Source organism: Apteryx rowi, unplaced genomic scaffold (assembly GCF_003343035.1).
Source record: "Apteryx rowi isolate R43461 unplaced genomic scaffold, aptRow1 scaffold_160, whole genome shotgun sequence".
In the NCBI taxonomy this organism is placed as follows: domain Eukaryota; kingdom Metazoa; phylum Chordata; class Aves; order Apterygiformes; family Apterygidae; genus Apteryx; species Apteryx rowi.
In genome coordinates, this window is record NW_020447864.1 from 1,695,858 (window position 1) to 1,721,054 (window position 25,197).

Here is a 25,197-nt window from a genome sequence, read left to right on the forward strand (position 1 = left end):
GCCTTTCTCCACCACTCCCTGTTGTTCTGTAGGTTATTACATGTTCATCGAGGCATCTCGGCCCCGGGTGACAGGTGACAAAGCCCGGCTGATCAGCCCCCTCTACAACATTACTGCCAAGTATTACTGTGTCTCCTTCTACTACCACATGTATGGGAAGCACATCGGTGAGTACCCTCTGGGGAAGGGGCAGTGCTGGCTGCAGAGGTGGGTAATCCCACTGTAGTGATGGCTGTAGGGGAAGACCTCCAGCCTCACCTCTGCCAGCCATGACCACTGCCTGTGATTCAGGTGGRTGGGAGTCTGACTGCAGTGCTCACAGCACCAGGGCGGGCTGTTGTCCTCAAACACTTGTCCCCATACACCCATGCCAGCAGTGTCAGGATTGTGCGCTGTAACAACCTGTTCTCAGGCCTGTATCTTGCAGTCAATCACCAACCCCTTCCCCTCTGGCTTGCACCTCCACTAACATAAGGCTTCCCACCCTCAACAAAAAGAGCATTGTACATGTGTTTGCCCGTATTTCCCTCACTCATGGCTGTAGGCACCTTGATCTAGGCAGTGGAGCCTAAGCTGAAAGGGACATCCATCAGAGAGGACATAGAGGCAGAGGGGGTTTGTGGGACCAGAGCGTGCTGTGGTGACTGCAACCGTTTTGGGGTGGGCAGGGTGCATGGACGAGGGCAAAGCCCTGCTGAGGGGGCTGTCTGTTCTGCCTGACTCGTCTCTAGCAGCAAGCCTACACGTGCAGTGAGCACCACAAAAGTGCTTGGCACACTAATGAGTTTCCATAGCCAGTCAAGGAGCAGTTGCTAATTCGTCACCTCTTGATTATAATTTCATTAATTTGAATAATAGATGCACTCTTCTCAAAGCACGCTGGGTTATTAATCACCTGCTGGACTGCAGCCTGACTGAAAAATCAGGGCCCAGGCAGAGATATGTCTGCCATTCAGTAAAGAGGGTTAATTAACAGCTCTCTACCTTGGCACCGTTGATGTCATTGGGACGGACCAGGCTCTGGACACTAGTCATCACATCCTTGTGCACGTGTGCGGCCAAGCAGAGAGGTTAAGCTCCAAAATCTAGGATCTTCCTGTCTTAGTGAGGGCCAGGCTGAAACCCTGACCATGTGGATGCAGGGAGGAAAGGGTTGGACTGTGGTTCTCTGAGCAGGTCTCCATCTCTGTCCTTGCACTGAAGACTCACATTTGCCTTCTACATTTGAAGTCCAGCTAGGTCAGCAGTGTTTCTGTGCACCTGCATTTCCCCTGTAGATGGGCTGCTCTGTAGTGTCTTCATGCTGGTGGTGGCAGGTTGTTTGGGAAGATCCTTATCAGTCCCGGTTCACACCAGGTTTTCCTGAGCCTGTTGGACTTGCTTAGCTAACAGAGTCCAGCCTTTGATGCTGCCTGGCGTATTACCTTGTTCTTTGCAGTTTTCCACTCTAGTCAGCGTGCTCTGCTGCCTAATTCCTGCATGTCTTCTCCTGACATCTCTGAAAGGGATTTCATTTTTTGTCATTGCGATGAAGGGTGGCACAGACCAATGGAGGAAAGAAGATGTGGGAGACTGGCAAGGAAAGAAGATGAGGGGGAGGAAGCCTCCACTTGCTCTGTTTCCTTTAGACATACAACTGTGTGTCCTATTCCCAAGCACACTTCACTGGGAAAGTAAAAAGCCCCTCTTTGCTTTTGCTCACTATGGGAAGAGAGTTTTGTTTGATAGCTCATGTGGTGGTTTGTTCAGAGACTTGGTGCTCAGGAATAAATTGATTCCTGACATTTGGTTCTTAGCATTTTAACTCTTATTCATTTGTTCCACCCACAAATTGCCCAGCGCAAAAGATACAGTGACTCCAAAGACCTAGGAAAGCCACTAAGTGCCATTTTCTATTCCCCAGCTTCAAGCACCTTTCATATCTGTTGATTTCTCCCTGTTGATTTGTGGTCCCCTGCCTGCTCCCTGTTTCCCCTCTTGTTACACAGAGGGGCTGTTAAATTTGTGTGAAGTGGATAGATTGTTTAATGTTATGTTGTGTGATGATTTCCCAGGGCAGGTGTTGCTCAGCTGAGAACAAATAAATTATTTATAAATTAGACTGATGAGACAGAATCAGAGAATGAGAGAAAAACAAATGAGAAAAAATTCTTTTCTCTTGGTCTGTTAAAGATGTGGCTTGGTCTATGAACCCATAATATATCCACACAAATTGAAATTCAATCCCTTGTATTTGCTCTCTTCTCTGGAGTTTCTTACTGGGCCAGTCATGATAACCTCTAATTGTTCTGGCTTCTCTTTGATATATTAGGGCACCAGGGTGAAGCTGAGACCTTTCAAGGAAAAGAAACTAGGGTTTGGTAACTCTAAAATTGTCTGTTTTTCACCATTCCCACTATGCTACTTATTAATCCTGGAGGATTTCTGCCTTTGGCAGCTCTCCAGCATAGCTGTCTTCATCCCTACACCTGCACAAACCAGTCTGCATTTAGGACACGCTCCTTTCCAACAACAGATCTAATGGATCAGTCTGCATTTCTTGTGTGTGTTCCTTACTTTCTGACTGGTTTTGCTTGTGTGAAGGTTGGGGAATCCAGCCAGAAATCTTCAGTCTGCTTAGATGGTGCCTAGCTTGATGTCCTTGGTGGCTGAAGTCCTATCGGAGTCCCACGGAGAACTGGTAGCTTGGCTGAAGGCAAAGCAAGTTTCTCAGTTTGTTGCCATCCCTTTAGCACCCATTTGGAGGAGAGGAGAGAGTCCCCCTCAGATACTGGCCTCCATGCTAGGACCTCTCTTGCCAAATGAGGAGAMAGACCCTGGCCTCCTAGCTGTATCACATATGTGACGATACAGTAGCAAAGATGGGGTGGCTACAACCCTGGGCCATGTTTGTATTGGTTGCCATTATAGCCATCTGTCCCTGATGCCTGCAGACACAGTCATAGCTTTTGGCTCACCTCGTGTCAGCCTAGTCCTACCAAGCCAGATGCCAGCCTTGCTGCCCAGCTGTAGCATATAGTAAAACTATATCAGATAGCTCCTATTGGCAGATGGTGCCAGCAATAGGATATCTCTTAGCCCAAGCCTCTCCTAGCAGCTCCATCTCCATCATGGAGCCATCTGACTCTCTGTCACTATGAAAAGAAGCCTTATAAAAACCCGACGTTTATTTATTTTTTTAATAACCCTTTTATTACCTTTTTTTCCCTCTCTCTACAGAACTTGAAAGCTGGTTTACTCTCACAATTTGACTATAAAATATCCATAGCCATCCAGGCAAATCTTCCCTGGGAGAGTTCCCAGACACTGCTTGTTTATAATAGATATGACGAAAGAGAGAAACAGAATACAAATGGAGTGTTTGTAGCCATGGTATAAAATATTCAGCGACTAGCAGAGCAGGGTGATGTTGAATATCTCTCAGCTGGTGAGAGAGCAGGGTGAAGGGGAGCTCCCTGGAGGCAATTCCCATTCTTCTGGAATTATTTGGTCATTGATTTTCCTTTCTCCAGTCCCTTCTGGAGTGAGCATTCACATTGCCCTATGGTCCTGCAAAACTGAACACAAAAATCAGTGTGAAGGAAGGGGGACAAATCTACTTTCCACCAAGCATTCAAGAACCATGGTGCCTAGGGCAGGCACAGATATATCAAATGAGGAGTTGCTTGTTTCTCACCTTTCTCCTTCAGGAGAGAAGTTTAGCCATGGCAGGCAGTCACCAATCACCAATCCAAAAAGTATCTTTGTCAAGTTGTCCTGGTGAGTCAGAGTCACAGCTGGGGAACATCCTGAGAGTCCCTGCTTCAGCTGTCAGACTCCTCTTCCTCGCTTCCTGGAGGCTGCCTGGGAGGGACATGGTTTGAACGGACAGCGTGCTGACGTGTCCCYGATGGACTGCTCCCACCACCATTCCTTGCCATCTCTCTGTCATGTCTCTTACCACAGTGGCAGTCAGGTTATGATCCAAACAGCCTCTAGCCCATTGCAGGATACTCACACACACCCTGTGGAAAGAGTTGCTTTCAGTGTCGGTCCCCAGGAGGAAGGTTGCTTAGAGGGAGTAGGAAATTTCAGGCACAGTGAATTTAGCTTTTTGTGTTGCCATTGTGGTCTCCATGGTTCAGTGATCACTAACTCAATTGCTCCCTATCTTGTGAGCCATTAACTGTGCTCATGGGAAGAACACTTGGATAAAAGAGCTTACTCACTCATGGGGGTACCTACATCCAAACAGTGATGTAGGATACATCCAAACAGGACTTTCTTTTAGTTTCCTTCTGATTAGTGAGCTCACTGGTATCCCCTTTCCAAACTATTTTTGTTGTATTTTTAATAAAGCTAGTCACTGTCTTGGCAAGTCTACACCCAGGCTCAGAATGAGGTATGGCCCCAGAGAGGGCTGAGAAGAAAAAGAGCCCTCCGAGTCCTGGGGTATCTCCCAAGTTGGGAACGTTCAGCTGCTCCCTGTAGTAACACTGGCAGGTTCTGGGGCTCAAGAGCTGGGTTGTGGTTGAACACAATGGCTGAAGACCGTGTTCTTGGCTTACAGTTTTATACTTTGAGCTTGCTTTYTGCTCTGGTAGTGTCACAGTCTTACTTTGGCTGCTTCCTCTCCCAGAAGTCAGAAACAGACTAATTTTCTGGTATAAGTCTAGCTTCTATGAAACTGCTGGAGAATTAAAGGTGCTGTTGTTCCAGCTCAGTGCTGACAGGAACCTTATCTGATCATGCCAGCTAAGTAGGGTCTGACCTATGTATAAACAAGATGGGTAGCTTCCAAGGAAATCGTAAACTACTGTGAGAGGCAGTGCTGGCGATTGATTAAGAGGGATTTTAGGTCTGAGTCACTAGAAACAATGAGCCATGATCAGACCACTTGCCACAGCATCCAAGTTCAAGAAAACTATGAGCTGTTCAGTGGAGGAAATCAGGTCATAAGCGGTCCACTTATACTGATGTCACCTCTGACCCCATCCTGCTGAGTAGGGAATACAGATCTGGATGACCTGACAAGCTGAATTGCTTCTTTATTTCTTCAACTCAAATAATGCAACTGGTGCAAAGGTGTGTCTGAGAGGTAATGGTAGATGACTGCAGGAGGAGCCAGTGTTAGCAGGGGATGTCGTGTGGCTGCTTCTTTTTTATAACAAGTGAGAGTACTGAGAGCTGTCAGGTCACACAGATTGATAGATACCAGCTATGTCAATATAAAAATGATCTGAACCTTGAAGGGGTGCTTTTTGTAAAATTCAACATCTTAGCTCCCTCGCTCCCACCAAACCTCATGGATAAATGCATTCTGTTGGCTTAAGAATATGGCACTGTACTACTGCCTGCAGTTATACAGATGTCAGTCCCTACCCTGGAGGTAGCTGCATTTTGCCAGAGGTATAAAGTTTTCCTAATGTCTAAATACATAGATTATGAAATCCATGCCATTGTCTCCAGTGCAACTGTTCTATGCTCTAGAGATTACATCACTGGACTGATTGAGGGAAGGCTGATTTTCCTAATGAGAGTGATTCACTTCCTTCTAGACTCTTGAAAACAAGTTGCAGTTAGAACTAAGTGAACAATTTGTAATGAAAAAATTTAGTCGGTCTTTGTTAACCCCTTCTTTTCCCACTTGTTCAGATGGGTTCTTGGCTTTACTGATTTGTCCATTGATAGATGCATATTTCATGAATGTTTCGTCCACAGCAAGCTGTATTGATATGGACCCCTCAGATAGACTGTGGTTTGGTTTTTTTTGAAAGTTACTCAGATACCATCATCACGAGCAGGAGTATAAATACCTGTCAAGATAACTACATATTTGTACAATGTTATTCAGGCTCTGTAGGTTTGATTACAGCAGCTCTGAACTGACGGCCGTTGAAGTCATTGTTTTTCTAAAGACTTCAGTGGGCTTTGGATTAGAGCCACAGATCTATAGATTTTTAAGACCAGAAGGGACCAACAGATCATATAATCAAACTTCCCCGATAACACAGGGCAGAGAACTCCCTTCAGTTACTCTTGCTAGAGCCCAGTAGATAGTGTGTGTCTACACCCTGACTGGATGTTTAGTTAGCAACAGCATGCTTAACACAATTTGCAGACGTGGGACTGAATTGTTCCCAACCCAAAGAGCGTGGCATATAAAGGCAAAAAATATATGGAGAACAGGGAGAGAGATTCATCTGTGGGTTGGCTGTATGTTGTGTTTATTCCATGATGTCTTTATATTGATGCAGACTTTCTGTTAATTACCTTAAATCTAGGTGCACTGATCCCTGCCTTTCCTTCCCCCCCACTAAAATTGGATCTCTCTGAATTGAGCTCCCAGTGCAGATAGCCACTGAAAAGTTGCCTTTTTCAAAATTCCTCTTCTGCCGTCTTACAAGCCATGATTTTGCCATGTTCCTGCTGCAGAATTTATTGGGAAGGATGTCAGTGGACACAGACTGTTGACACAGATTCATTTACAGATGCCCTGAATGCCTAAAGATCATCTGTGGTCCTGCTCACCTGATGTGAGTCACCATGGCAGTTGTCCTGTAGGAAGCTGCTGTGATTCCCCCTTTCCTCTGCACAGTTAGCAAAGAGTCTTCCTATTCAGACTTGGCCCACAGCAGCGGAAGTATTGTAGAGGGTTGAGTAGCTGTAACGATATACTGCAACCTGATCACCTCCTGAGATGTCAGGTGTTGCATCAATTATTCAGACCTTGGAATTGCTAGATGCAAAACTTAACAGACACTTAAGAGGAAATGGGAGCTCTAAGTGCATATCCTAGTACTCCCAGGTGACTCTTCTGTTCTCTCCATGGAACATTAACTGTTTCATGAGTGCCCAGTACCGTAAAAGTACAAGTGGAGACTAGTGTTGATGATTGTTCCAGGTGCATCTCCGGAGAAGCCCCTGGATGCTCTGACTGGGTCAAAAAGGGTCATCACTATTTTGCACTACTCATGCAACAGCCCCAACCCATTCTTGAACTTCACCAAGGTGTGACTGTGTAACATATATTGAAATGCTTCCCAGAAAATCCAAAAACGCTCAGCAAGAATTAGTCATCACTGTGGCTTCCAGGGGTGACTGCCTGTCCCAAACAGAGCTCTGCAGAGATCTGACAGGCATCCCAACATCTGAACTGCCGGAGTTAGCAGATCCAGGCTGGGAGTCTCACTGGCACAGCATGTCACCTGGAAGTTTCCTGGGGAAAGTGCAGCCAGCCATGAAATGGGAATGGAATCTCTTACTATAATCCGTCCTGCATCAAAGCTGGGAACAGAACCTGCTTTAACAGCCTTCCTGAAGTGAACCAAAAGGCTACTGGCCTCTCTGCTTTCCAGGCCTGAAACACTGATGTCTCACAGACTCCTTTGTGTCAGGCAGAGGAGGAGACCAGAGAGCAGATTTGGAGCAGTCTTCAGTTCAATAGGAAGAATATGTGATCTCAGTTGCTCATTCTTACTGTCTTGCCTACTTCGGCATTGCACTAAAACAGCACATCTGCTTCAAACCCTGTGGTTGTGCAGCTGCCCTGTGCTTGGCTTCCAGGACTGAGAGACCACAGATTGGGTGACAACAGGGAAATAGGTTGTTGATAGGGATTGAAAAGCGATGTGCAAAGCCTTCCTCATCATACATACATCTGCTTCTGCAGGGCTTTTGTTAGGAAACCTCTCCCCAAACCTCACTTGTATTTTGGAGGCTATAGGAGGCTCCTTCCTCTGTGACTGAAGTCTTTGCAAAGACTGCCCACAGAAGGGAAGCAGGCAGACTTCCTCCTGCCTGGTGGTTGTGCTCTCTTAAACCTGGTAGTGTCTATGAAGCAGACTTCTGTTTCAGCTAAGCCGAGAGAGAGCTGAGTGCAGTGTGTGCTCTCAGTCTGAGAGCTGAGAACATGAGTTGAACAAAGTTACCCAGCTGTCTCTGGTGGCAAAGATGAAAGGGTCAAGTATCAAAGCTGGGAGAAGAGAGAGCATTTACCTGGAGGCACCTGGGCATGTCATGAAACAGAGGGTGAACAAGGAGCAGGCAGACCTCACAGGAACTGTGGTTTGCTCTGCTTCTTGAGTCTGCAGAATTGGTGGGGAAAGTTACCTGCACATGGTCTTCTTGCTAGGTTCCTCGTACTCCTATTTTCCCTCTGACCAGCCTCTTCTCTCTAAGGCATTACCCAGCACTTCTAGGGGTCACTGGATATGGCAACAGTAGTAGGGAAGGAGCTTCTTGGCTGCCTTCAACAGCTTTGTCCCAGAAAGCATCCAAAGGGAAGAAAGATGGGCTGCTGCAGCTCACTCATCTGAGGTACAAAGGAAATGTATTGATCTTGTCCCCAGGCTGGCCAGCACTGCTGCATATGCAGGCTGTTCTTCACAGCTGCTTCACCAGAATAGGTCTCCCTGTAAGGCTTTAGGACCATAATCCAGGCAACCCCTTCTGGGGTTTGAGGTGAATTTAAATGCTTAATCTATAGTGCTCAAGTTAGGAGAGTAGTGAGTGACTCATGCTGCCAGGTCCTGGCCCCACTCAGAATGAGAGGAGAGGGATTGGAGTGTCTGAGGAAGGCTAACACTAGCTGTCTTCCTACTCAAGACAAACTGGAGTCTGACTACACCAAATCACACTCTAGGCCTCCTTTGGGGACCCAGAAGAGCCCCATCTGTATACACTGAGACCCTGTGCAGGTATGCTTGCTAGCAGCTGAAGCTGGGGCCCAGCCCTACTTCCCCATCGCATGCCTGTAAAGGCTAATCCACATGCTTTTTGTTCCCCGGCCCCACATGTCCACCAGAAGTGGTTCCAAGCAGTCTTCCACAACTGCTCATTTAATCAAAGGAGAGATGGTACCATATTCTGGAGGATTAGGGCCATGATAAAGGCCAAAGAAGTGGTAGGACCAGGGCTGTTTTGCTGCCCTAGGCAGCTGCCCACCTTGCCCTGAGGGACTGAATGCCTTCGTGGTTGAATTCTTGCTGGCGTGGACCAGCCTGTTTATTGGGAGCTGCAGAGAGAGAAACAACAGCAGCAGCCTTTATTTCAGCGCTGAGTATGTGGGCTTCCTTTGCACTGGCTGTGTTTGAGTCAGAGGCAGTACTGAGTTCATCCACAACTGTGGCCCTGCTGAGCTCCTAGCTCTGAACTTATCCTTTATCCTTTATCAGCTAGTCTTCCCTGATCACTTTGCACCTTTAGTATATCTTCCTTCCCAACAGAATTTCACTGAAGAGGAGTTTACTTTAAACAAACAAAAACAAGAATTTGATCCAGCTGTCTAGTTTATCTATTCAAACTCAGCAAGGAAGGCAACACTGCTGTCTGGGAAGGGTCTGGTTTCTGCCTGCTCCACCTTTGCATAGATTGTGTTGTTACAGGTCTGCTTGGAGAGCTCCCAAAAGACTAGGGTGAACTCTCTGGCTGYATAGCTAGAAGGGAAAGATTGTAGGTCTTCTCCACTCCTTTCTTAGGGCTGGATGGAAAGCTGTGTTTCGACTGGGATGTATGTCCTCCCGGTTCTATGACATTAGGTAGGTTTCATCCTGTGTGTTTTTATATACTGAGGATTTTTACTAAAGAATTCCCTAGGAGCAAAAGGCAAGCCCCAAATATGAGGTGATACAAGTTGTTCTCAATCTCTAGAGAAATGTCAAGGCTGACTTCTTTCCACAATGCATCTCTTTCTTTCTTAGACTGGAGAGCAAGGGAGGTTCCTAAGGATGCACATCTTCAGCCTTTTACAGGGATCTCTGGATAAAGTCAAGCTGTAGAGGRAGGTCTGGGCTGTAAAACAATAGGAGACATTTCAGATAAATATATGATTTTGCTTATAATGCAAATGCTACCCTTTCTAGGCTGATGGTATTTCTTAAAGAGTGAGCAATCCCATGAGAAAGACTCTCTGTGTAGAGAGATGGATGTATGGGCAGAGGTAAAATATCATACATACTGCTTATTGAGGAGATATTCAAGGAGCTGAAGTATTAGCGTGAATTACCATGGCCCAGCGGACACAGAGCAAATGGGAGCTTCTCTGCGTCCAGACAGTGCCCTCTGATGCGGTGCTGTGTATGCCCCTATGGAAGGAGTTGTAGCAAGGCAGGCTGAACCCCTGTGTGGGGATCTCCATCCCATGATGAAGCACCGTGCTGTCTTGTCCCCACTGGCTGGGTGCATGCTCTCACCACCGGGCCTGCCATGCTGCAATGCAGGTATTTGAAGATTCGCTCAGCTCAAGATGAAGTTTGTTTTCCACATTGCTGGGCTGTAAATAAACAAGTGTCCAGCAGAGAGAGTGGCAGGCACCAGCCTCCCTCCTTGTCTCCCTCTACCTGTGGAGGGCAGAGGTCTCCAGGAAGGATGGGGAGGCTGGGGACTGGGAAACTAATAGGCTGAGCATCCAGACTGAAGGCAGCCAGGCCTCAGGCTGAGTGGGGGATAGGCAGAGGGAACTTGCTCCYAGACTGATCCCACCAATGTTGCAGCCCAGCTCGTTAGATCCACTATGAGTCGCCATAATGACTCCTGTGTTTGATGTGGGCAGGCATCATGCAGCACAGCAGCATGATGAGCTGGCACATGGGAGCAGAGCTGTTATCCAAGGCTGTGTTCAGGGGTTGTGAAAACACAGCTGGGGTTGGAGCTGGGAGTCAGATGCCTCATCTGGCCTGTAGGGAAGAACATTCTGTACATATTGTCCCCTATTCCCCTGTAAAAAGTTTAAGTACAGGAAAGGGATGTGATTAAACGAGATAGCGTAATGAGTTTGAAGTGAAGTTGGAGAAAAGCCTGAGGCATCTCAATCTTTGTCCTTGCTCAGCAATCCTGGAGCACCAGACTTCATACCCTCCCTCTGCTTTGTTCTGGCTGCATATTAGATGAGCCCTTGCTTTTCTGCCATAGCATTGGTTTAATGTTACAGAGTGTAGAGATTTTATTTTCCTTTTTTTAGTTCCTTAAGCCTGTTGTCCATGCATAAGAAAACCTGTTACTGATTGCAAACAACCTCTGAGGGAATTTTGCATGAAAAGGGGTAGCAGGATTTTGTTCTGTAGAAACAGCATCAAAGATGGATGTCTCTCATCATTCATCTTTCTATGCCAGCACTTTCTCTAATTAGTCCGTGGATCAAATGAGCAAATGAGCAAAGGAGCTCAAGCATAGCTCCATTACAAGTCTGCTCCTACCACATCACCATCTGCTCTGCATGCACACAGGCAAGTATGGATATTCTGGAGAGAAGAAGCTATAGCTGTAGTTTGCCTGCCTTCCTCCCATTAGCGCTCACATTCTTCATCACACGAGACACGCATGACCATACAATTGAATTTATGCCTGCAGTCCCCAGGTACCCTTCCCCACAAATATATCCCCCTCAGGTTGCCCATCACATGTCCACCTTGCCTCTTAACAGAATTGCGTTGTTGCTTCTCTGCTGATCCATTCCTTCCATCCCAACATTCATATGCACGCCGAGCAGGCTGGATAGTGATGGATCATGGATCAACCTGTGCAATTGGCTTTGCTGTGTCAGGGAATATTGCTTCAAGCCCATCCTCATTTGATGGTGGTTTAGGAGGTCAGGGTTGAAATGTGGTTGTTTCTTTGATTTTTTGAATCCACAGTAAAATCCAAGAAAATTCCCTATAGCCAGATACAAGTAAGCAATTTTACAGGTTTGCTGTAGGGGAAACATTGCCAATCAAAACTTAACACATTGATGTTTTTATCCTCAGAAAGGCCTTGCTACAGCAGGGAATTGGGGGCACTGATTCTGTTGAGCCCTTTCACCATAGTCTTCCCCACCGTAATTAAGGTAAAAGAGAATACCATAGCAATTAGCAGGCCTGTGACACAGCATTGACCATGCTCAGTGCCTCTCTAAATCTGAAGGTGATGCCTCACAAGTAGAGCTGGGATAGTTGGGCTTTCCAAACCCTGGCAAAGACTTGGTTTCCTTGGTATGTATGCAATCTCTGAACCCTACTGCTTTGAAATCACTGAGGAAATGGCTACAGGAAAGGGTCTGTGCAGTGACTCTCTGACCTGACACAGGGGACCCTGCACATCATGCTGAGACCAGTTAAAAACATGGTGAAATAAAGTCCTGGGTCATCACGATCGGAAAGCAGCCAAGAGGCTTTAATTGTGTTATTCCATGTTATTAGCATATGTTAATGTCTGAAGCATCATTAGAGATAGTAAAAGAGTAGATACATCTTATCAGGGCATGAAGACAGATTACATTCCTAAAAATTATGCCTTAGTACAGGCTGATATTCTCTGTATCTATTCATGCTACCATTCTTTTTTCCATTCTGTTTCCTCCCTCTCAGAGCAGTAACTTTCTACCACAGCACTGTAACTGAGAACACCAGCCTGCTGCTGATTGCTTTTCATTAACATCCATTTAAAGGAGAGAGAGAGTCCTGTAGTTGTTCTGGGGATTATGAACAGTAATAGCTTCCTTATGGGAACTTTAGTTTGCTCCTGGGATTTGCCTGCACTAAGCTTTGGGCTTTTACTTTGTGATCACTTACAATAAACCACACTTGAGGAAGTGCTCTAAGCCCCTGTTAGAAAGGTAAGGGCCCTTTTCTCCCTTGCCTGGTTTTAGGCCTCACATTTGTTTTACAAGTGACTCTCCCAGGCTATTGTGTGGTCTGAGTTGTCTCCACACTGCATCTCTTTCAATCCACCGGACACCTCCTGCCCTGAATCTGTTTCTTCTTTTCACCTCAGTTTATCTTGCCTACAGTTGAAATACTGTGGGAATTTCCATGGAGGCTTCAGGGGAATACCCCTGTCTGGCTGGTTTCAGCTGGATGCCAAGCCTGAACTGTGGCTGCAGGCAAAACTTCTTGTGGATAGCTGATCTCATGAGATTGCCCAGCCCGGGGCAGGTATACTACAAGAAGGCTGTTGGGAGCTGCAGTGAGGTCAGCCTGCATGCTGCGTGTGAGCCTACAGCCAGCCCAGCTCCTGGCTGTGAATCCTGACTGACTTCCTGATGCAGCCCACAGAGCTGTGCATTGTGGGGCACAAACCTCCATCACCCTGCTCACAATATTATACTCCCTTCACTTCTTCCCTTCAGTTGTTCTGCCTTCCCTCCACGCATACTTCATTTATTGAGCTGTGTGTCAAACACCACATACCTCACCCCAGCATTCACCCTCCCAGCTGCACTGCAGAAAATTCTCACGGAAACCTCTGCCTTCTCTGCCATCCCACATGGACTGTGCTCAAGTCCTGGCACTGCGGACCCTGCCTCCCTCCTGGTACTGCCTGTGCCAGTGCTTCTGAATCTGCTCTGTGATTCAGTGTGAATTTGCAGCATGACAGTGAAGTCCCCATCCCATGGAAACTGAGAGAAGACCTTTTTGTGTTGTGAGAAAGTAACATTTAAAGGCATCCCTTGGGCTACTGTATTTCACAGCCCAGCTGGTGCTCTTTTGTGTGAATGCCGCTCTCCTGAAATGCCAGCTTTGGTCTTAAAGGGAGGCAGCAGAAGGTACGGCTCCCGCTCACTGTAATTGATTCCTCATCACTCATGGCTAGCCTTTATTCTTCCTTTTGATTGGGAAGAAGGAATAATACAGATTACAAGGCAGATGTTAAGACTGCCTTTTTTGCGAAGAGATACCAACAGGCTTTCTGGTGTCCTGGGATTTTCATTGTGTTCTTCTGTCTCTGGTCGGCTGGAGATTTACCACTAGATAGATGGCCTGTCTTTGTATGTGCATCACCACCAAGTGCCCTTAGGAAATGCCAGAAACATCTGATGGAGGAGATGAAGAAGGGAGGACGACTACAGAAATAGGTAACAAAACTGGCCAGCTGGATGTGGATTCTGATATAGGAAGCTGGGCATGACTGCAGTATAAAACCAAGCTAAAGGGGTGGCTGTGGCAGCTGTCACTCAAGAACAACCCGGATGAGCCTTTTGTATTTCCACTGATGAAGGCATGATGGCTGGAGAGCAGGTCCCACTTTGGTTTTTCTCCAGTTTGTCACCAATGGAAAGACAGAAGACGCTAGGCACTCCCATTCTCTAGCATCTTCTTTCTAAGGTCTCAGAGCACTCATAAAATGTTTGGTACGTTTCTGAGTTCCCCTCCAAGCTAGTGAATGTTATTATCTTCTTCATCATCATCATATCATTCCATATCATGAGGCATGATATGATATGATATCATGAGTAAAGTGCAGAGGGTAAAAGCAATTTGCTCAGGATCATGTGGCAAGTCGGTGTCACAGTGAGGAATGAGGTCCTTACTCCCCACACATCAGTGACGTGTGCATTGGTCACCTCCTGCAAAGTGGCATTTGGATATATAGTCTCTAGAAGGCACCTTTGGGATGTTACAAGCCTGAGGTGGCTGATTCGGTCTGAACTCATGTGATGTGCTGAAAGCTACACAGGGAGTGAGGATAGTTGATGAGGCATGAGAAGGGTGTCACCAGGTTGCACAGAGGTGGGTGTGGGCAATTGTGGGTTCACCAGAAGTCAAGAGCTATGGACACCAACTCACGTGTCCTCACAGTCCTCACACTACCAATATCTATGTAGGCCTCTCTTTCCATTTGAGTCAGAGACTTCATCTACCTTGTGCTTATGGATTTTGAAGACTCTAAGTGGGAACCTGAAGCAAGGTTTGATTTTAGGACAGTGGGCTGAACCCAAAGCTTTCACTTGGAAAGCACAAAGCCCTGCAGCACTTTTTCCATCACACAGCTGGCTCTCTGGCCAGACTGAAGAGTATAGATTAAGAAGCTCTGAGCGATTAGAAAGGTGACTCAGGGCTTTCTGTAGCATAGGATTGCCATGCTATATGGCTGTGTCTGAAGCTCAGATCTGCAGGTTTATTTCCAAGCACCTCCATCACAGGACACATGGCCTTGAACTGGACTGACAGAGTGTGACAGACCAACACACAGAAGAGGAGAATACACTAGAAGGCCTATACAGTTTTTAAGGCCTATGTGAGCCCAGTTCAGATGTGTCAAAGGCTTCATCCCTATTTAGTTCAAGGACTTGGAGTCTCTGTCGTGCCTCCCAGAAGCACATTCCTGGTGACAGAGTGTTACTGGTGAAGGGAGGTTTTGTGGTTCCTTCCCAGCCTTGGGGAGGCTTTGTAAGCTAGCGGGACTTGCAGGTAGGGCTACAAGCAGCAGATCTGACCTCCCTTTGCAGCTCTGACTGATTTGTAAGACTGTCAGGGGCACATTGCACAGCTGTCCTGACCTTCAATTTTCCATGTGTAGACAGTGATGGTTACTTCTCTGCTAATTAGAAACCATCTGAAAAAAATCTGCTTATACACTGTATAGTTTTATTAGAGGATTTGGGGGCCAAAAGGTGTGAGGACACGAAGCTGTCAGCCAGGATACGCTCAGGCTTGGTTTAGGTTTAGGCCAGGCATTCACAGCCAGTGCTTAGGAGGCACTAATTTGCATTCCAGATGCTTTTCTGGGTCCCTTTGTATTTTGCCTTCCCTTTTTTCCTAGGGCACCAAAGTTCATTTGCTGCCTGATTTGTATTAGCGCTGGCTGCTCAGCCAAGCTCTTGTACAGTGGATCCTAGCTGCAGTCCCTGAATGAGGTTGGAATAGCAGATGGTTTCTTTTAATCCTTGCTTGCTAGAAGCTTCATGTTAATTCTTCATTCACTTTCAACCCCTCACCTTACCAGCTCTGGAGTCATGCAGTGGCTGCTGACATCAAAAGAGAGAAACAAGCTGTGTCACTCCTCATCTTCGGTTATGTTCTGCATCCAATGTGGGAAGCTGGGTACCTCTGGGGAAGGGCATTTGACAGAGCTATTTCCAGGCAGAAGGATATTTTCCCCCTTTCTCTTATTCAGATTTGACTTATAGAAATTAGCAGTAAGCTCTGCTGTCTCCTTCCCCAGTCTGACTTCATCCCAGGTGATGTTCAGACAACTCAGGGAAACACTTTTTCCCTTTTGGACTCACAGTCTCACTCTCTCCCCATTCAGTCAGGCCTTCATCTAGTTTTCTGAGACAGCATAACAGACTCCTTCCCTTAGTGCTAATGCTTTTGAAAATATTTCCAGGTGATAACCATGCCCTTTTTTTCTCAGTTCACTAAATTATATTATATTTCATTCTTTTAATCTTTTATTGTAAGTCAGACACTCAGAATCTAAAAATTTCATCATCTTTATTATACGTCTCTGAACTCCCTATGATTTTCTGATAGCCAGCCACTCAACAGGGGTACTTCCAAGTCCATGTCCTTCACACAATGACCCTAAGGCTGATGTGCCAAGAAGGAAGAATGTCAAGATATCATATAGGAGGTTATATAAGAAAGGACTGTTCAGTCTCTTTCCATGACCTCTCTCTGCTGCCTTTCAGAAGGGCATACACAGACTGGAATGCAGTATCCTAAGCACAGTCTGAATATGGGCATATAAGTAAGGGTTATTATTGCCTCTCTGCTCTCAGATGTAGTACTTCTGTGTATGGAGACCAGAAACACTGATGAGCAACAGTGTGACTAGGGTTGTGGTTGTTTTTTTCAGTTCACAAGCTGAACTGAAAAAAGAAAAAAAGTGTTTCAGTTCAACCCAGAGCGAATGTTTAAAAATCTATTATTTTCGCTGAAACAAAAAAGGAAAAGAAAAGTCAGTTGTAGAGATTGCTAAAAGATATACTGTTGGAAGACAAATTGAGATAGTTTCATTTGTGGTGGAGGGTAGTGGGGGTGTGACGCTTTTTTCAAAGCATAAAATGGAAATGCTTTGAGATTTGTTGGCTTTGTTTTTTGTTTTAATGGCAGACAAAGCCTTTCGGGAATTGTTTTGGTTGAAGGAGCTTGAATTCAGTGCTAATTCACAGAGTATTTGTGTCACTCTGAAAATATATGGGCTGGGAGGGAGAGGCAGTGTAGTATAGGGAATGCTGCCCAGCGCTAGCAAAGAACTGCTTCTTGCTCCAAGACCTGCATCCAGGGCAAGTAGCTACTGAGCACACAGGTCGTATTTCTGCAGCTAATGACCAGGGCCAGGGGCAGCCAGAAGGCATTACGCTACAGAGTATACATCATGTGCTTGTGGTGAACTGGGAGAGGGGAACGTGAGTCTTGGGCTCTCCAGTTGAAGAGGGATGTGGAGAAGCTGGTGAGGCTCCAGCAGAGGGTTATCAGGATGGTACCTGATACCTGGGGGAAATCCYGGGGAAGAGAGGTTGAGGGAGCTGGGCTTACTCTGTTTGGTAAAGAGGAGGCTGCTATCAGCCCTTGGCTTCCAACTATCTGAAGGGTAATTACAAAGATAATGGAGCCAAATTTTTCTCAGTGGTATTAGACAATATAACAGGGGACAGCAGCCACAAACGGTAGCTTAGGAGGTTCATATTGGACATTAAGAAAAGCTGATCTCCTGAGAGGATTTCAAGACTTAACCAGGCAAAGCCATGCTACTCTGATCTAGAGCTGGAGACAGCTCCAAAGAGTAGATTGGGCTGGACACCTCCAGAGGTGCCTTGCAGACAGCATTTTTGTCAGCTGTTTCTTGCACTGGGCCGCACCAGCCACGCTACAAGCTTCTTTTTCATCATCCCATCATCTCTGTCTTCATCTGGGTCTGTATCCTCACTTGAATAGCCCAGATGGATGAAACATTACAAGTGACGCGTTTGTGTCAGCCCAGGAGAAAGCTGGCTCCTTCCAGAGGATACCGTGGCGCTGGGGCTCTGCAGACTGCCTCTGGTCTCAGTGGGGCATGTGAATGTGATGGTGGCATAAGGCTGGGCCCCAGAGCCACCCCAGGCTGTCAGCACAGCAGGCTGGCTTACCTGCCTGCCCCATGATGCCAGCGCCCAGTTTCTTTCTTACAGGCTCCTTAAATCTACTGGTTCGTGTGCGGAACAAGCGGGCCATCGACACGCAGGTCTGGTCACTCAGTGGGAACCAGGGGAACATGTGGCAACAAGCACATGTTCCCATCAACCCACCAGGGCCCTTCCAGGTAAGTGAGGTCCACAGCTAGTAAGAGATTTCCCAGTATGGGTCTGCATCTGTGCACAGGGGCTGATCAGACACAGGAAGGGCATGGGGGAGCTCTCCTCTCCCAGGCACCGGAGAGTGATTGCCTGGAAAGTTCACCAGCAAGAACTTAGTGGAAGCATGAAAATCAAATCCACTTGTCTCTGAAACCATCCAACTCTGTTATGCACAAGAGGTGGTTTGGTACTATAAATTTGCTGATTATTGTTAATCTGGGAGATGCTTGTTGTAGAGCTCCTTCTAAGCACCAGGTCTGTGCAACAAGTCTCTTGCTCCTGAGCAGCTGAAGGATGCTGGCCCTGGCGTGCCAGCCTGTTGGTGTAAGGTGACTCTGAGTGCTAGAGGTTTCTTATAGTGTGCGCTACATCAGCCCACCCTCACTATCTCTCCGGCTTACGAGTGTAGGACTGCCTGTGAATATGAACTGGGTGGCCTGTATCTACTGCTTGTAGAGTAGTTTATGAGTACCAGGGAAGTGTGCTGCTTTGTTACTGGAGATTTTATTGCTGATATTAGTGCCCAACATGTTACTTTGTTGTTGCACGACAGCTTGTGAGAGCTGGGCCTGTGCAGGCTGTTAAGTTGTGGTACTGTGGCAAAACACCCAGCACAGTTTTGAGTACTACAAAATAATAAATAAGAATTTAGTTACTCTTGCAAGTGCTGTTCAGTATTGGCTGTTTTATTAGTGCAGAATACTTAATAAAAGCAGAGCTCTACATGCTCATTTGTTACTCTGCACACACTCAGCATTAACTTACATGCACAGAGGTTGGTCCTGTAAGCTGTGGGGCCCAGTCTCCAGATCGTATGAGTACTGAAGAAATAGGGAGGAATCATTCACTTGGGGATGTGCACACATGCTCTGTCTTTCCCTGTCCACCCCAGGCATACTGCCTTGTTGTTTCAGAGTGACCTATGCAGGCTGTGCAGTGGTTTGTCTTTTTCAATGTTCACTGTGGTTTGAGCAAGTATTAGCTATTCCTGGGGGGAGGTGGGTATGAGTTTGCCAGTGCTAAGAATAAGATGAGAGGGAATCGTTAATGGGAGGAAAGTCATGACTGGAGGTGGATTTGCCGTGATGGAAGAGAGAGGGCCTATGTTTGAGGATGTGCTGGATGATAGGGATGGATAGTGCACTCGGCAGCATGACTTATACCGCACTGAGCATTACTCAGCCCTGAACAGTCCCCCTGTGCCCCTCCGTGCTGGATGGGCTCTTGCAGCGTTGTAGGGCTTTGCAGCCCCAGCACTGGGCTGCAACTGGGGCTCAGTGCATAGGGACAGGATGGGACTGCTGCTCTCTGCCTTTCCCCATTGCCCCAGCAGGCAGTGACTGAGCAGTACCCAGGCTGCCAGCAGAGGCGGGGGACCATGGGGACCACTGAGGGAGCTGAGGCTGACACAGCCGCAACTGTCCAGCTTGGAGAACAGCAGGGCGAGTCTCCCTGCTCTTCCTGATGTGGAGCGAGGGTGGGAGGCCAGGAGCTGACCCATCAATCAGCCCAGAAACAGGCCCCCTGCAGGGAACCAGCCTGACAGCTGCCTCAGGTATTGAAGAGCATGGTGTCCTGAGATGGCCGTGGAGCAGCCATGAGCAGCATTAGCTTTCTTTCGGGGAAGTGCTTTGGATTCTGTGAGAGGAGGCATTGCCCCTGCGAGAGAAGAGGGAGGTTGGGAATAGGAACTGCCATAAAAGTCAGCTGCTAGTGTTTGAACCCTCCTGAGAAATGGCTAAGGCTGTGAGAAAGAGGGACTTTCCCTCTAGGGCTGCTGGGACCTTATGACAGCCAGTCTGTGCCCTACTCGTCCCTGCAGGGCCCCGCAGTAAGGCTATTCCTCCAAAGGGAGAGGTTCCTCTGCATCCTCAGCCTCACTCTGTGCTCTGTTGCTCTGCTTGCAGATCATCTTCGAAGGCATCCGTGGCACAAGCTACGAGGGGGACATTGCCATCGATGATGTCACTCTGAAAAAGGGGGACTGTCCGAGGAAACCTATTGGCCCAAATAAGGGTGAGAGTGTGCTTACCTCAGAGGAAAAAGAGTCAGTGTGAGTGCACAGATGAATGCATGTGCTAGGGATGTTCAGCTGATTTCGAACCACATTCATGAATGGATGGGACCCAGCAAGATGGTCTGACTGTTTCAGTCAGCAGAGGGGCTGCCAGGCCCTTGAAGTTGTGCTTTGTAGTTGTGAGTCAGCAAGAGCTCAGAGGAATAACCAGATCCTTTAGGGACTGTGCTGCCAGATGCCAGCTTGCTGAAGTCTGCATTAATATCTTGGGGTTGGGATCTCATCCCCGACATACATCACAGGTAGCTAAAGGCTTCTGCAGTATCTTGTTTCCCAGAAACCCTAGACACAAGAACTTTGGAAAGAGAGAGATCTTCAGGCTTTAAGGGCCTCTGCAGCATTAAGTCAGTCCTTCTCCAGCAACAATATTCTGCATCTTGGGGCCTAGAGCCAGGGAGAACTGAGCTTCTTCCCATTTCCCTCCAAGCAGAGAGGTATAGCCAGGCAGAGTATCACACATGCTGGGGTAGGAGCAGGCTACCTGAGCTGGATATTGCTTCTCCCCCTGATCCTCACAGTGGGTGCTTCGGCTAAGCTGTAAGCATCCATGAGACCATGCTCCATGTCTTCCCTGGGGAGATAATTCCCCAGCCTAATCCATCAGAGTCAGATAGTCAGCTTATGGTTCCTTCAGCTTGATTTTCTCCCATTCCCATTAGCTGTACAGTGGTCTTCAACACTGTCGCATTTCTTGTTCTTCAGAGTTTACACCAGTAAGGTATTTACACACAAAACAATCATTGTTCAGGCAAAAAAAAGACAGCTTGATTTATGAATTTAAAGTCAGAGCTAAATCCTTCCTCTGTCATCACCTTTTGTATCCCACTAGCCCTATCTCAGTCCAACCACATCTTTCACGTTCCAGCACTGCAGAAATGGAGACAATTCCAGTCTCACTAGCATGTATCATAGCTTAAAGCCATAGCAAGGTGCACTGATGTTAGTCCTTGAGTGAGAATCACTAGTGTGCCTCTTGCCTCAGTGTAGTCCTGCCTACACCCTCAACAAGATGCGCCAAGTGGGCAGGAGAGCCAATGTTCAGTGTATACAGACCAGAGCCAATCAGAAGCTTGCGAGCAGGATGTAATTTTTTAATTTATTTTTGAAGGAAGAATAATTATCAGAAACAAAAACTTTTTGAGAAAGAGTCACTTTCAGCAATTTTAACTCCAAAGGTGAAAGGGGAAACAAAACCTCAAAACAGTCAGAATACCCTAAAAATTTTAAAATTCCAGGTGAAGTTCTAGGTCTGTTTTAACCTAGATTGGCCAAGCTCTAGCCAAAATACCAACAGAACTTTTTTTTTTGATTCAAGTTCAGTCTTCTGGGGAAGAAGAGAGGGTTGGTTTGCAAAAGTAACTAAGATTTAACATTTGCTCCTGACCTGGAAAAGAATATTTTTAGAAAGCCTTGAAAATGTCCAGGGAAGTGTAGAAAGATCTTTCAATAGATCTGGGATGTGCTTCATGGTTTGGGGTGGGAGGGCAGGGTATGGCACTAATGTGCATTGACTTGTTTGATACATCTGGATCTATCCCATCAGTAATTGCCTCTCTTTCTCTCTCTCTTTGGCTGGTAGCGGTTGCTCTTCCAGGAAGTGGAGTCCCAGTCCTGCACAGCCCTTGTCTTTATGGCCCATTGACTTTCTTCCTTTACGTGCTGCTCAGATGATGGCAAGCAAGTGCTCCTGTCTTCGGACCGAGACATTCCTGCTCCTTTCCTACTCAGCCACCTCTGCTCCTCTTCCTCCCCTCCTCACTGGCACACCAAAGTGTCCATATGTTACCAAAGACTGATAGGCATGATCACGCGAAGGGGTCTGGTTCAGAGCTGGAGGACTCCTTGAGAAAGTCATAATGTCTAAAACAAACAAAATTAAAAAATAAAGACAAAAACAAAAAAGCATGTGTGTGTGAGAGAGAGACAGAAAGAAAGAGCAGAAGGAAGGAAGGAAGGAAACAGAAACACACAGAAAAGAAGGAATGAAAGACAAAAATAGGAATGAAGAAATGTAAAGAGCAAATGAAGGAGGAAAAACCACCCCCATGTTTCCTTGGGAACGTTGGACAGGGCTTCCTCAGGGAAGTGGGGACTTGTTTTAAACAAACAAAGATATATTAAAGCACAAATTTCTACTGGAACAGTTACCCTCTTTACTGCAGAGTCCACTGCCTGGTGGACATAGGCCGCAGTGCTCCCCTTCGGCTCTCCAGGCCCTCCTGCGGGCTGCGGCTGCCCCACTCCAGCTGCAGAGCCCTACAGTAACATGCTGCTGGCCTCAATGTGGGGCAGCAGCTGCCCCACGTGCTGGTGGCCGGAGCATCTTGCCTCACACTGCATGTGCTTCTGCACATCCGCATCTTCCAGGCTCTCGTGTTTAAGTGCCCCGTGTGTGATTTGCTTTGGCTGGCACTGCCTTCCTTTCTCCACCTCTCTGTGCTTCCCACCCTCTAGCCCAAAGAAGATGGATGAGGAATGGACCCGTCGCGTGGACCATGCTGAGAGGTGGAGAAGTCCTGGCTGAATCCGGCTGCAACACTGGCCTTTGAAAGCCTCCTTCTCTCTCAGCACCTCTTGCTGGGCAGAGAAACTGTGAAGGCAGATCTGAGCTGCAAAAAGGAAGGTCTCTCTGTGGGGCTGAGGGATGCAATGGGATGGGGTGGGATGGGGTGGGGTGGGGTGGGGCAGGAAGGGGGGAGCCATTGCAGATCGGCTTCCCTCTGTGAATGCTGGGATAAGAGTCACCTCAGCCCTAAGCCCARGATTGCTTCTCAGCCTCTCCTTTGTTAACTATTTATTTTGGTCTTTTATTCAATTGTTTAACTTCCCCCAGCTCAAGCTTTTTGGATTATGGGAAGAGTCACACATTTCAGCCTTCTCCACCACAAACCGCAGGTCCTCTACTTGCACCCCAGCCCCTGCCAGTCCAGACAGCTCTGAAATTGCCATCTCACATCCTGAGGCCTTTTTAGCACGTGCAGCCCATTAGCTGCAGAGAGGGTGAAATGTGGCAACATCATTATTCCTCAGGGGAAAGGTGGCTGAATTTTGTCAGCATGAACAGTCTTGCAGCCACTCGACTTCCATCATTAAAGTAGTGGGCAGAGAAGCTGAAAGGTGGAACAGGCAGAGAAATGCCCAAGGATGGATGAAGGCAGGAAGTTTGATCCAAAAGAGAGGTTTACTCTGAACTATGGACCTGTTTTGCCACTAAAAAAAAGGGGAACAGACACAGTGATTGGAATTTCATCTTTTTCCTGCTGGCATCATGAGAGGGTAAATCTGATGTCTCTCTGCTCCTGACCTGTCACAGCCAGGTTTGTCCACTCCATTCTTGTGGCTTGGTCTAGGGGGAAGTCAGTGTGGAGGCACTTGCTGCTCCAGATGAACCTCCACTGGCCAAGTCAGAGCCATAATAGCCTTATTGCAACTGGAAGCTGCTCTGGGTATATCTTACCTCCCTGCACAGGGCAGAGCTACTGTGGATTGGGGTTTACTAGCCCATGCTCAGGCAGTTCAGTTAAGCAGGACTCTTTCCTCTAAGGGACAGCCCATCTGAACTCCACATCAGAGGTGTCGCAGAGGTACAAGGTCCCTAAAGAAGCCCCCAGTGTCCATGGCTCCTTCCCTGCTTCTGATGAATATATTGGGACAATAACATTTGACTAAAATCACCTGAATGTATTATCTGCCTCTTGTATTGCTCGGCTTCTTGAAATAGTTGATGCCTCATTTCCTCCACTGATGAAGGGGGAAAGCTTTCATTTAATCCCAAGAGATCCAGTTTAAAGTCCTGAAACCCAGTTCTCTCCAGCTGCTGGAAGGGGGTTCATCTGCACTAATGCTCCCTGGCCAGCATCAGAGAGAAAAAACATATCAGCTCCAAGGGACAAGGGGAGCTTCTTCATATGATGTCTGGCAAGACATGAAAGGGGATAATAAGGGTCTCCCTTGCTCCTGTTGTTTTGTTGATTTTCTCCACTTCCAAGAATGAGGACTGTGCCCTGTCCATCTTTTCCATCTCCATTCCTCTCTCCAGAGCCCAGACCTTGATCACACAGAATATTTTACTGGGAGACTTGAGGCTGTCTCTCATGGCCTGGCAATGCTGTGGGATGTAGTGGTCACCTAGAGTGATTCTGCTTCTTGCTCCCCATTGCTATTTTCATGGGCAGCTAGCACTCCTACCACTCTTTCAGCTGAGCTCTTTCAGTCCAGTGCTTTTCCTTTCCTTGGGGTTTGGTGGAGGCAAGAAGTCCTCCTCCTGCTGCTGGTAAGTCTGCTTTTATTCCTAGGAGAGAGCTGGTACTTTCCAGGGGCCCTTGGGTGCTTCCTGATGGCTCCTGATCTGTCAGCTGCAAAACATGTATGTTATTTTACTGATGCTGGGGGGCTTTCATTGAGCAGAATATGGAGAAGGGAGTGTTTTCCTGTCTGTAAGAGTTAGCCCAGGGTAAGCATGTCACCTTTTAGGCTATGAGGGATGGAGCATCTCATAGCCTTGCTTCTGCTGACTGCTTAGGCCCTTGGAAGAGAGGTTGTGCAAATACATTTAGCTGATGTTGGGCAGCAGAGGTGCTGCGAGGCCTGGGGAGGTGGAGCCCTAAGGTTCAGGCTCATGGACAAAGCATTATCTCTGAGGCAAGTGCCAGCAAAGGGACACCACATTTTTAGAAAGGGAGACCTGTGGGGAGGATGTCCAGGCCCTGCTGCCAGCACTGTGCCTGTGAAGAAGGATGCAAGTGCTTCACTAAGCTGACCCACCACTTGGGAGTCAAGTAGCCCATCTGGTGCAGTGGGTCCAAAGCAGAGCAAGCAGATCGCTCCAGCCAGGGATGAAGCCTCCTGCTGCTGAAGGGCTCAGGTGTGCTGCTCACTGGCCCACTGGCCTGCATATAAATCTCAGGGAGTGCCTTCCCTCTTAGATCTCTGCTCTGTTATCTAGCTTGAGAGCAGCTGGTGGTTGTGTTTTGGGGAAAGTCATTAACCCGAGTACCTCAGCATGTCAGAAGTACTGAGAAAGAAAGGCAGGAACTGATTTCCCTGGCAGATGTGCTCAGAGAGAGTGTAGCAGAGGAAGGAGGCACTTAGCAGCAAGGATGAG

General features: G+C 47.3%; 1 protein-coding gene across 1 annotated transcript in view; it reads left to right on the forward strand.

Moving 5' to 3' along the window:
- MDGA1 (MAM domain containing glycosylphosphatidylinositol anchor 1) overlaps nt 1-22,089 on the forward strand; it is a 103,194-nt gene extending 81,105 nt beyond the window's left edge. Inside the window, exons 14-17 of the mRNA XM_026059837.1 lie at nt 33-167; nt 17,852-17,982; nt 19,924-20,032; nt 21,673-22,089. Coding sequence (XP_025915622.1) covers nt 33-167; nt 17,852-17,982; nt 19,924-20,032; nt 21,673-21,764 — 467 coding nt within the window. The 3' untranslated portion in view covers nt 21,765-22,089. The remainder of the gene's footprint in view (nt 1-32; nt 168-17,851; nt 17,983-19,923; nt 20,033-21,672) is intronic.
- Nucleotides 22,090-25,197: the final 3,108 nt, after the last annotated feature.